Raw genomic sequence first — 12,495 nt, 5'->3', positions numbered from 1 at the left:
AGAATGCGCCTTCACAGGGGAAGGAGGAACCTAACCCTTCAGTAAATAAGCCTGAACAACTGTATGCCTGAACAACCATCTGCCTGATCTATCTGGATATGGTTGCAACAGACGCAGCCAATCCTTTACGAGGTCTCTCGGTAAGGACAAAAAGAGCATCTTATTTTCTGAAAGACTCAGTGGCCGCCAGGTAAACCCTGATCGCCCGAACCACATCCAAAGAATGCAAGGCAATTTCCTTGGGATGCTTGGGCTTGGGACAAATTAAAGGCAGCACAATGTATTCATTCAAATGAAAAACAGGAACCACCTTAGGAAGAAAAGACTGATTAGATCGGAGTACCACCTATAAGGTGAGCGGCAGGACAATGCCACCAATTCAGACACTTTGCGGGCAGAAGTGATATCCACCAAAAAGGGAACTTTCGGAGATAATGAAAGCAGAGAAATCTCCCGAATGTTCTCAAAAGGAGGCTTTTGAAGAACAGATAAACACCAAATTCAAATCCCACGGAGGTAGCGGGGATCGTCTTGGGGGAGCCATATGGCACACTCCCTGAATGAAAGTGTAAATCAAGGCATGCGTAGCAAACGGGCGTTGGAAATATATAGCCAATGCCAACACTTGGCCTTTGATAGTGCCCAAAGCCAACCGCTGTTCAACCCCTTTTTGCAGAAAGGCCAAAACCCTAGCTACTGAAAACAAGCGAGGGTGCACCTTCAGTGATTCACATCATGAAATGTACAATTTCCACGTATGATAGATCTTCCTGAAAGACGACTTCCTGGCCTTCAATAGTGTAGGAATCACAGAATCATAAAATACCTTTATCTTTCAACACCTGGCTTTTAACAGCCATGCCGTTAAAGCCAACGACTGTAAAGCAGGATGGAAGATCGGCCCTCGAGACAGCAGATCCTCCCTGAGAGGAATTCTCCAAGGTCTGCGTACCAAGACCAGCGAGGCCAGTCTGGGGCCACCAGAATGACCGGAATCCCTTCCACCTCTATCCTGCGTAGAAGCCTCAGCAGGAGTTACAGCTGAGGAAAGGCATAAATCAGCCGATACCGACCCCCAAACGATAATTAGGGAGGAAAATTAGGGCTTGCTGGAAGGAGGGGTTAGAAGCAGGCTGTGTTAACACTTCTGTTAACACTTCTGTTGCCTCCAGATAACTTGACAAAAAAAAGATTTTACCGGAAAGTCAAAAACCCTATTTTTATGTTAAAGTGGTTCTAAAGGCTGAAGGTTTTTTTTACCTTCATGCATTCTATTCATTAAAGTAAAAAAAACCTGTGTGCAGCTCCCCTGTAATACTTACAGTGGGTACGGAAAGTATTCAGACCCCCTTACATTTTTCACTCTTTGTTATATTGCAGCCATTTGCTAAAATCATTTAAGTTCATTCTTCTTCCTCATGAATGTACACACAGCACCCCATACTGACAGAAAAACACAGAATTGTTGACATTGTTGCAGATTTATTAAAAAAGAAAAACTGAAATATCACATGGTCCTAAGTATTCAGACCCTTTGCTCAGTATTTAGTAGAAGCTCCCTTTTCATCTAATACAGCCAGGAGTCTTTTTGGGAAAGATGCAACAAGTCTTTCACACCTGGATTTGGGGATCTTCTGCCATTCCTCCTTGCAGATCCTCTCCAGTTCTGTCAGGTTGGATGGTAAACGTTGGTGGACAGCCATTTTTAGGTCTCTCCAGAGATGCTCAATTGGGTTTAAGTCAGGGCTCTGGCTGGGCCATTCAAGAACAGTCACGGAGTTGTTGTGAAGCCACTCCTTCGTTATTTTAGCTGTGTGCTTAGGGTCATTGTCTTGTTGGAAGGTAAACCTTCGGCCCAGTCTGAGGTCCAGAGCACTCTGGAGAAGGTTTTTGTCCAGGATATCCCTGTACTTGGCCGCATTCATCTTTCCCTCGATTGCAACCAGTCGTCCTGTCCCTGCAGCTGAAAAACACCCCCACAGCATGATGCTGCCACCACCATGCTTCACTGTTGGGACTGTATTGGACAGGTGATGAGCAGTGCCTGGTTTTCTCCACACATACCGCTTAGAATTAAGGCCAAAAAGTTCTATTTTGGTCTCATCAGACCAGAGAATCTTATTTCTCCCCATCTTGGGAGTCCTTCAGGTGTTTTTTTTTTTAGCAAACTCCATGCGGGCTTTCATGTGTCTTACACTGAGGAGAGGCTTCCGTCGGGCCACTCTGCCATAAAGCCCCGACTGGTGGAGGGCTGCAGTGATTGTTGACTTTCTACAACTTTCTCCAATCTCCTGACTGCATCTCTGGAGCTCAGCCACAGTGATCTTTGGGTTCTTCTTTACCTCTATCACCAAGGCTCTTCTCCCCCGATAGCTCAGTTTGGCCGGACGGCCAGCTCTAGGAAGGGTTCTGGTCGTCCCAAACGTCTTCCATTTGAGGATTATGGAGGCCACTGTGCTCTTAGGAACCTTAAGTGCAGCAGAAATCTTTTTGTAACCTTGGCCAGATCTGTGCCTTGCCACAATTCTGTCTCTGAGCTCTTCAGGCAGTTCCTTTGACCTCATGATTCTCATTTGCTCTGACATGCATTGTGATCTGGAAGGTCTTATATAGACAGGTATGTGGCTTTCCTAATCAAGTCCAATCAGTATAATCAAATGAAGGTGTAGAACCATCTCAAGGATGATCAGAAGAAATGGAAAGCACCTGAGTTAAATATATGAGTGTCACAGCAAAGGGTCTGAATACTTAGGACCATGTGATATTTCAGTTTTTCTTTTTTAATAAATCTGCAACAATGTCAACAATTCTGTGTTTTTCTGTCAGTATGGGGTGCTATGTGTACATTCATGAGGAATAAGAATGAACTTAAATGATTTTAGCAAATGGCTGCAATATAACAAAGAGTGAAAAATTTAAGGGGGTCTGAATACTTTCCGTACCCACTGTATCTGAGCCCAATCTTGATCCCGTGATGTGCATGAGAGAAGCTGATTTCACGGCTTTCTCCCTCCTCCCTGGGTCAGCTCCCACTGTTGGTGGTGCTGGGCATTGGTGGGTGTGTCAATTGCATGGAAGGGGGCACACACACACACACACACACAAGTGCCCTATGGCAAGCGGATTGCTTTGAGGGACTTTCAGCAGGGGGAGGAGCCCAGAATACCCATGAGGACCCGAGAAGAGGAGAATCGGTACTGCTCTGTGGAAAACCATTGCATAGAGCAGGTTTTTTTTTTTTAATTTTCCTTTAGTATCACTTTAATCTTAAATTTCAATAGCCTGGTCGCAGGCTTAATTCTTCACACTAATCAATGAGGCCTCCAACCACATAAAGCAATAAAGTATGCTTGGGAACGAAACAATAAGAAGGGCGCACCAACCTACTGCATTACCCCTAAAAATGTTTTATAAAAAAAAAAAAACAGCATACTTTATACTCACAAACGCATGATGATTGCATGCATGTAAAAGAAGTGGAACCAATCGCCTCCAAGACTGCTGGGATGCACCAATGCAAGGAGACCTGATGGGGTCCGTATATGCCTGGCTGACACGTTTCAATGGAGAAACCTCTTCCTTAGAACCCAAAAGTACTACTGGCCCACCATAAATTTAAAAAAAAAAAAAAAAAGAAAATATCCAATCTGTCCCACCATTCCTAAGCTTTGGAACGGTCAGGGCCAAGGTACACTTTTTCCTGAAAGTTTTGCATACAGTTTAAACTAGGGCCAAAACATCTAATTGAGTAATCGACAACTAATCGATGATGAAAAGGGTTTTCAACTATTTTCATAATCTATTAGTTGGTCAGATGATTAGTTGGCCTGCATACAGAATGCATTATTTGTTTGAAAATACAGTGATGCACACATCCAGCTCAGTACACCAAAACCATTGCACAGAGCAGGTAAGTAGAACGTGTTTGTTGTTTAAAAAAAAAAAAAATACTTTAAAGATTCTGTGCAGGGAAGATCAGCATCTGAACCCAGACAAGGTGGAGGCCAATAGACTGGAGGTAATATAAGGCATTACAGTTACATTTAAGTAAACTTTTACCAGTATTGTGCATTATACTTAAAATTATCATATCCATAAAAAAAAAAAAGAAAAAAAGTCTCAGCTTTTAGTACTACTTTATTAAAAAAGATTTAGACCTCCCTTCCACCCTTCATATAGCCTAAAGTCTGACTCCTAGTTAAGATGCCTGTATATTCTACTTCTGGGTGTATTTATCATTATATATATGATATAAGTATTCTATATTACTTTCACAGTATAAATAAACCCCTTATAGTAGCGGTTATCTGCTTTTTTTGCACTAAAAAGGGCTAATTTTAGTTAGATACAGAGATGTATAGTAACTAAGTAGAACTACTTCACTACTGTACTTAGGTACCGAAAGGCGGTATCTGTACTTTCCTAGAGTATAATTTTTTTCTCCTACTTTCACTTTTACTTCACTACATTTTTTCAATGATTTCAATACTTCTACTCCGATATTTTTTTTTTGTGCTGCATAGTTACTCGTTACTATTATAAAAATTACCACTGCCAGAACAGCAGATGGCAGGTTTCATGAAGCTCAAAACATGGGTATTATCAGCGCATACAAAAATAAATGCTACTGTATGTATGAATAAAAGCTGCATTTGAAATAATAAAAAACAATATGATGTTCAAACGTTTGACTTCTTTCTTTAATAACTACATAACACAGTACTTGTACTTTTACTTTCAGTACTTGAGTAGCAATTTTTTTTCAAAACTACTGGTACTTTTACTTTCAGTACTTGAGTAGCAAAATTTAAAAAAAAAAAACTGCTTGCAATACTTAAGTACAAAAAATGTTGAATACTTTAGTACTTCTACTCAAGTCACTTTTTGATTGAGCACTTCCACTCCTACTCAAGTCGAGCACTTGTACTTTTACTCAAGTATGGGTTTCGAGTACTTTATACAACTCTGGTTAGATACAAAAAAATGCATGCTGTTGCTGCTAAACGTCTTAGATTGTTTGTTTTTTCGGTGCTTTTTGCAGAAACACACTACAGTTCATTTAACATGGTTTCCTATGGGGCACGTTCACATCTTTTTTCAGCAGCTTGGAAATGGTCAAGAACTTTTTTCAATGCAAAACGGTGCTTTTTTGGTTCAATAGACTTCAATGGAGAAGCTGCAGAAAAGCATGTACAGCGTTTTTGCCTCGATTTGCCTTTTTTAATCTGCCAAAAAAAAAAACGCATACAAAAATGCAAATCGCATGTGCAAAAATGCAAAAAGCACTGCAGAAACGGATCAAAAGCAAACTGCATAGGTGTGAACCAAGCATTATTCTGGCCATACACGTATCGATTTTCAGACAAGAATATTCACACCAAAAATCTTTGAACATTTGCTGAATGAATGAATGTTGTTTGAAAATATCACTTGCTTTTAACATTCAGTTTTAAAAAGAAAGGAATTTCTGAACAAAAACCACATACACTCTCTGAAAATTCCTTTGACCAAGAAGTTTTCTATTCCGCTCCTTCAAACTTTCCTGTCACTGTGGTCGAAAATGAACATCGATTTGACCCCACTAACGATTAGAACATTAAACAAACGTTCTTAAAATTCATTTTTTTTTTGTTAAGGAACACATTGTATTTATATGGCCAGCATAAGTGACAGCAGGCGCAGGTAGCTTTTATCAAGCCACCTGCCTATGACAAGGGATCACAGCCGGTCACATGTAAATGAGGAAGTGCTGCTATTCGGCTCTCCTCGCCTCACACTGTCAGAGTGTGAGGCGAGGAGAGCCGATCAGCGGCTCCACCTCATAGGGGAGACAAGAACAAGTAATCAGGGCACTGATCATCAGTGCCCCGATTACACAAAATGTAAATAATGTGCCAATTACTGCCTAGCATCAGTGCCTACAGTGCCTGCCATCAGTGCCCACAATCAGTGTCCATAGTGCTGCCAGTCAGTGCCCATCAGTGCCTGCGCATCTAGGCACTGATGGGCACTGACTGGCAGCACTATGGGCACTGATTGTGGGCACTGATGGTGCTGCCCATCAGTGTCATCCGTCAGTGCCCCTCAGTGCCGCCAGTCAGTGCTGCCTCTCAGTGCCCCTCAGTGCCACCCATCAGTACTCATCAGTGCCCCCCATCAGTGCCACCTATCAGTGCGGCATATTAGTACATCAGTGCCACCCCATCAGTGCAGCCTACAAGTGCCCATCAGTGCAGCCCATCAGTGCCCCCTCATCAGCGCACATCAGTGAAGGAGAAAAATTATTTATTTTCAAAATTTACTCACAGAAAATAAGAAAAACTTTTTTCCCCCAAAATTTTCAGTTTTTTTTGTAAGAAAAAAAAACCCAGCTGTGATTAAATACCACCAAAAGAAAGCTCTATTTGTGTGAAAAAAATTATAACAATTTCATATGGGTACAGTGTAGCATTACCGCGCAATTGCCATTCAAAATGTGAGTGCTGAAAGCTGAAAATTGGCCTGGGCAGGATGGGGGTGAAAGTGCACTGTAGGCAAGTGGTTAAGGTTATTATCCGCTTAATCGATTAATCAAAACCATAATTGGCCAACTAATCGATAATGAAAATAATCGATAGTTGCAGCCCTAGTTTAAACCGCTTGTATTTCTGAGTCATTTTGGTATGCAATCTTCACTAAAAGGTAACCTCTACCTATGCAATTTTTATTATATGCCCTGCCTGAATTACTTGAGCTTACTTTAAAGCAGCTGTGCTGCTTGGGAATTCCTGAATAGATATTTTTGCAGGTTATTCGTTCAGCAGAATATTAATCTTATAATTGTAAGTGAAGTGTATCGGGATCTGGGCTAGTAGAGATGTGTACACAGTAAAAACCACAAGATGCAGAGATTTGTTCACTTAGTAATGTCAATAAATCAGCCATAAGCTAAAACGTCCAGAGCAAGTTTGAGGTCAGTGAATATTTCCTGTCCAGTATGAAATACAAACAACATTCCAATAAGCAATGAAACATTTTGCTGGCAGACAGCAAAAAATACATTAACAGACAAGCCATAAATCATTCCTTATCACAGAGTTAAAGTGAAAAGCGCACATTTATTTTACAAATACTGTCTGCATTTCATTAGCTAGATGAATATAATAAAAACAGCATACATATGAAAACTGAAAATCAGTTATTACCTAGACAGGGCAAATATGTCATGGATTAAGTTGGCTCGATCGCTTGCAGGTAGAAAAGAGTGATTATTTTGGAGTTGATCAATGAGAACTGTCCAGCCTTCTGGGCCATAATCCACTATGTAGTACCCAGTCATCTTCACATTAAACTTCAACCAGGATGGCTCACTTTGGAGAATAATTTTATCTGCAGAGATCATAAGATGGAATCCTAAGTTACTCAAACACCATTAAGCCTATTACGCAGAATATCAGACGAATTATTGCCCGAAGCTATTCTCATATCGAAAATTAAGATGTTACATAAATATTACGACAGAATACAACTTCAGAAGTGATGTAATATATTGTATTGTATTGTAATGTATTCTTTTCTTTCTGAGCATGTGTGGTCTTGGTCTTCTGTTTTTTATTGTTGAATATTGTACTGAATAAACAAAAATCGTTTGTTCTGGTATCGCACGAGAAACATTTTCGTATTTGTACTGGATCAGCTCACAAAAGCGGTGTATGAAAGTTAAGATTACTGTACGTTCGCTTCGAAAGTGGCATTTTTCGGCCGATTTTCTGATCGTGTGTACTGAGCTTCATGTTATGATAATGGGTCAGTTAATCCAAAACTAAGATTTCAGATCAGAGGAGAAGTCAATGACTGAATTGTCTACAATGTTTTTGCTCCTTGTGGTCTATTTACATCTGGATTTTTTTTAATGTGAAAAGTTAGCATAACTCTTTTTAGATAACAAATGTAAGGAGGACACGTTGCTGCAAAAGTTTATACACACTAACTATTTATTTGCAGAAATTAACTAATAATTACTGAAAATCTATAGGTAGAAAATGCATGCAGTACATACAAGACTGCCTAAGAATATTTGTCAAGAACAAATCTTTCTACAAGAAGAGTACTTGTGTGAGCAAATATTAAGAACATAAAAATTGACCAAATTGGGCCCATTAGCCATTTTTCCTCCCTGGTATCAATTAGTGTTACAAGGTCTCAGGTGTGAATGGGGAGCAGGTGTGTTAAATTTGGTGTGATTGCTCTCACTCGCTCATACTGGTCACACGAAGTTCAACACGGCACCTCATGGCAAAGAACTCTGAGGATCTGAAAAAAAAAAAAAAGGATTGTTGCTCTACATTATGATGGCCTAGGCTATAAGAAGATTGCCAATACCCTGAAACTGAGCTGCATCACAGTGTCCAATACCATACAGCTGATTAACAGGACAGATTCCACTTAGAACAGGCCTCACCGCAAATGCACCGCAATGAAGAGCAAGCCCTGTGCTACACTAAACTGTAAGAAAATGAATGCTAGCAGGAATGCAGGCCAGGAAAAACAATACAACCCCCACAGTGAGCTATACCTGCCCCACGCTGCTAAAATTGATCTGCATGTGAAAGAAAGAGGAAGTGACCTCACGCCTCTAGAGGCAGACATAGCCCTGAGCCACAAAAAAATGGTTGCTAATGCAAGTCTATGGGGAAAGCTCTGGGAAAATGGCCGCTGTCCACATAAGGACAGATTGCCCACACTAAAGATGGCGCCCGAACGGCGCCAACAGAATTGCAGAAAATGGCTGCTGCCCTCACAATGAAGCCAGACAGCCTGCCCACACTTAAAATGGCGGCCGCACGGTTTCATGCCAATTGAGGCCCCCACACAGCATGTATCGCACCCCCAATAGTTGCACAAGCATCTGAGGGACAAGGCAGACCCCCGAAACCGCCCATACAGCGGCGGAACCGCCGCAGCACCCCCGCAGGGACCAGGGAGGGACATGCAGGGACCGCACTTACAGACATGAGGGGGACATTACAGAACCCACATCGAACTGCCATCCCCATAAACAGAGGGCCCACATACACACTCCGACAGACATGTCATAGACAGAGGGGTAGCATGGTACTCACCGGTCCAGCGAAAACGTGGGTACCGCTCTGACAGGAAGCCTCCCACTCTGAGTGGTGGTGCCATCAGCCGAAGGGGAAGCTAGCAACACGTGGTGTACCGCAGTTGAGCCATCCCGGCGAAGATAGCAACTTCGCAGGCTCTTCCCTGAGGTCAGGGACATAGTCGCTTGTGAGGCCTGGGCGTACACATAACCTGCTAACGCTCTATGGCAGGCTGGGATTCCGTAAGGCTCTAGAATAACCAGTGCGATTCCCAGCTCCGCAAACGCCGTAGTCATCCGAAGTAACTGACTAACTAATCGCAGGAACAAATAAAAAGCTATCTGTTTAAAAGAAAAAACACTTTCTAGAGAGAAAAAATAATAAGAAAAAAGGCTGAGACTGCAGCCCCCAGCCAGGGAAAAGCCAGCCTACTCCTATGCTAGGCAGAAACAAACTAAATTGGGAATGCAGCTAGCTGGGGGTATTGGACCAGAGAGACAGCCCCCTGTAGGTGTGTCTATACAAAGTTTTTTGTGCATATTCTAACAAATCTTCTGCCTAGCTTACTCCTGTGGATAAGACCAATACCCAGACATGCAGATTGTATGAGTGGGCGGCGACTGTCAGAGGACGCAAGAGAAAAATATTTTAAGAAACAAAACATGGATTCATATGAGACAGAAGTTGACAAACAAACCGGATTTCATTTTATGAGGAGGTAAGTAAAACCTTGGACAGAGGGGTGGCTGTGGATGTAGTATACTTGGATTTTGCAAAAGCATTTTGACACAGTTCCCCACACACGACTAATGTGTAAGGTAAAGTCTACAGGCTTGGAAAGATCAGTTTGTAAATGAATAGAAAATTGACTAAAAGATAGAATTCAGAGAGTAGTGGTTAATGATTCTTACTCTAAATGGTCATCAGTGGTGTACCCCAAGGTTCAGTGTTGGGATCCTTACTTTTTAATACCTTTATAAATGTTTTAGGGTCTGGGAATAAAAGTACCATTTCAGTCTTTGCAGATGACACCAAGCTTTTCAGTGGAATAACTTCTTTACAAGCGGACCTCAGTGCACTGTTTGATTGGGCAACTATGTGGCAAATGAGATTTAATGTGGATAAATGTAAAGTTATGCACTTGGGAGCTAAGAATATGCATGCATCATACATACGAAGGAGAGTAGAACTGGGGGAATCCATAGCGGAGAAGAAGCTGGAGCTTAATAATAGCATGCCATGCCAAGCTGCGGTTTCCAAAGCAAAGAGAAAGATATTTTGCCCGTGTAGAAATCATTAGTAAGACCTCTTCTGAAATATGCAGTTTAGTTTTGGGCACCAGTTTTTAAAAAGGATATAGAGGAACTGGAGAAAGTGCAGAGAAGGGCAACCAAACTGATAAGAGGCATGGAGGAGCTCAGCTATGAGAAAAGATTAGAGGAACTGAATTTATGCTCTCTTGAGAAGAGGAGATTAAGGTGGATATGATCAACATGAATAAATACAAAAGGGGTTCATATAGTGAACTTGGTGTTGAGTTATTCACTTTAAGGTCAACACAGAGGACAAGGGGGCACTCTATACGTCTAGAGGAAAACAGATTTTGTCTCCAGATACAGAAAGATTTCTTTACCGTAAGAGCTGTGAAAATGTGGAATAGACTCCCTCCAGGGGTGGTTCTGGCTAGCTCACTAGATTGCTTTAAAAAAGGCCTGGATTCTTTCCTAGGCGTACATAATATAAATGGGTACTAATATTTATAGGTAAGTTTGATCCAGGAAATATCCAATTGCCTCTCGGGGGATCAGGAAGGAATTTTTTTCCCCTGCTGTAGCAAAAATTGGATCATGCTTTGCTGGGGTTTTTTCGCCTTCCTCTGGATGAACTGCGGGTATAGGATTGTGCATATGGGATTTTATGGTTGGGTTTTCTTTACTATTTATTTTTATTTTCTTTTATTGGTTGAGCCAGATGGACTTGTGTCTTTTTTCAACCTGACTAACTATGTAACTATGATAACGACCCCAAAAACACCTCCAAGACGACCAATGCCTTGCTAAAGAAGCTGAGGTTAAAGGTGATGGACTGGCCTCTGGGGCATGGAGTTCACCAGAGCTTCACAGGTTGCCACTGGAGTCCTCTTCCATGACGACATCATGAAGCTGGTGGATGTTCGAGATCTTGCGCTCCTCCACCTTCCGTTTGAGGATGCCCCACAGATGCTCAATAGGGTTTAGGTCTGGAGACATGCTTGGTCAGTCCATCACCTTTACCCTCAGCTTCTTTACCAAGGCAGTGGTCATCTTGGAGGTGTGTTTGGGGTCGTTATGTTGGAAAACTGCCATGCGGCCCAGTCTCCAAAGGGAGGGGATCATGCTCTGCTTCAGTATGTCAAAATACACGTTGGCATTCATGGTTCCCTCAAAGGAACTGTAGCTCCCTAGTGCCGGCAGTACTCATGCAGCCCCAGACCATGACACTCCCACTACCAAGCTTGACTGTAGGCAAGACACATTTGTCTTTGTACTCCTCACCTGGTTGTTGCCACACACGCTTGACACTTTCTGAACAAAATAAGTTTATTTTGGGTCTCATCAGACCACAGTACATGGTTCCAGAAGTCCATGTCCTTAGTCTGCTTGTCTTCAGCAAACTGTTAGCGGGCCTTTTTTCTGCATCAACTTTAGAAGAAGAGGCTTCCTTCTGGGATGATAGCCATGCAGACCAATTTGATGCAGTGTGCAGCGTATGATCTGAGCACTGACAGGCTGACCCCCACCCCTTCAACCTCTGTAGCAATGCTGGCAGCACTCATATGTCAATTTCCCAAAGACAACCTCTGGATTTGACGCTGAGCAAGTGAACTCAACTGTCGACCATGGTGAGGCCTGTTCTGAGTGGAACCTGTCCTGTTAAACCACTGTATAGTCTTGGCCACCGTACTGCAGCTCAGTTTCAGGGTCTTGGCAATCTTCTTATAGCCTAGGCCATCTTTATGTAGAGCAACAATTTTTTTTTTTTAGATCTTCAGAGAGTTCTTTGCCATGAGGTGCCATGTTGAACTTCCAGTGATCAGTAAGAGAGAGTGAGAGTGATAACACCAAATTTAAACACACCTGCGCCCCATTCACACCTGAAATCTTGTAACACTAACGAGTCACATGACATTGGAGAGGGAAAATGGCTAATTGGGCCGAATTTGGACATTTTCTTTTAGGGGTGTACTCACTTTTGTTGCCAGTGGTTTAGACATTAATGGCTGTGTGAGGAGTTATTTTGAGGGGAAAGCAAATTTGCATTGTTATACAAGCTGTACACTCACTACTTTACATTGTAGCAAAGTGTCATTTCTTCAGTGTTATCACATGAAAAGATATTATTTACAAAAATGTGGAGGGGTGTACTCACTTTT

At 42.0% G+C, this 12,495-nt stretch overlaps 1 protein-coding gene across 1 annotated transcript in view; it reads right to left on the bottom strand.

Annotated features, from left to right (window-relative positions):
- The window catches only part of LNPEP (leucyl and cystinyl aminopeptidase), a 149,542-nt gene that overhangs the window by 50,049 nt on the left and 86,998 nt on the right, over window positions 1–12,495 (bottom strand). The window contains exon 11 of the mRNA XM_082258796.1: window positions 7,185–7,368. Coding sequence (XP_082114922.1) covers window positions 7,185–7,368 — 184 coding nt within the window. The remainder of the gene's footprint in view (window positions 1–7,184; window positions 7,369–12,495) is intronic.

Source organism: Pelophylax lessonae (genome assembly GCF_965119305.1).
Source record: "Pelophylax lessonae genome assembly, chromosome: 1".
Lineage (NCBI taxonomy): Eukaryota > Metazoa > Chordata > Amphibia > Anura > Ranidae > Pelophylax > Pelophylax lessonae.
The sequence above is the reverse complement of the archived record's forward strand: the minus strand, read 5'-3'. Positions and strand labels throughout refer to the sequence as shown.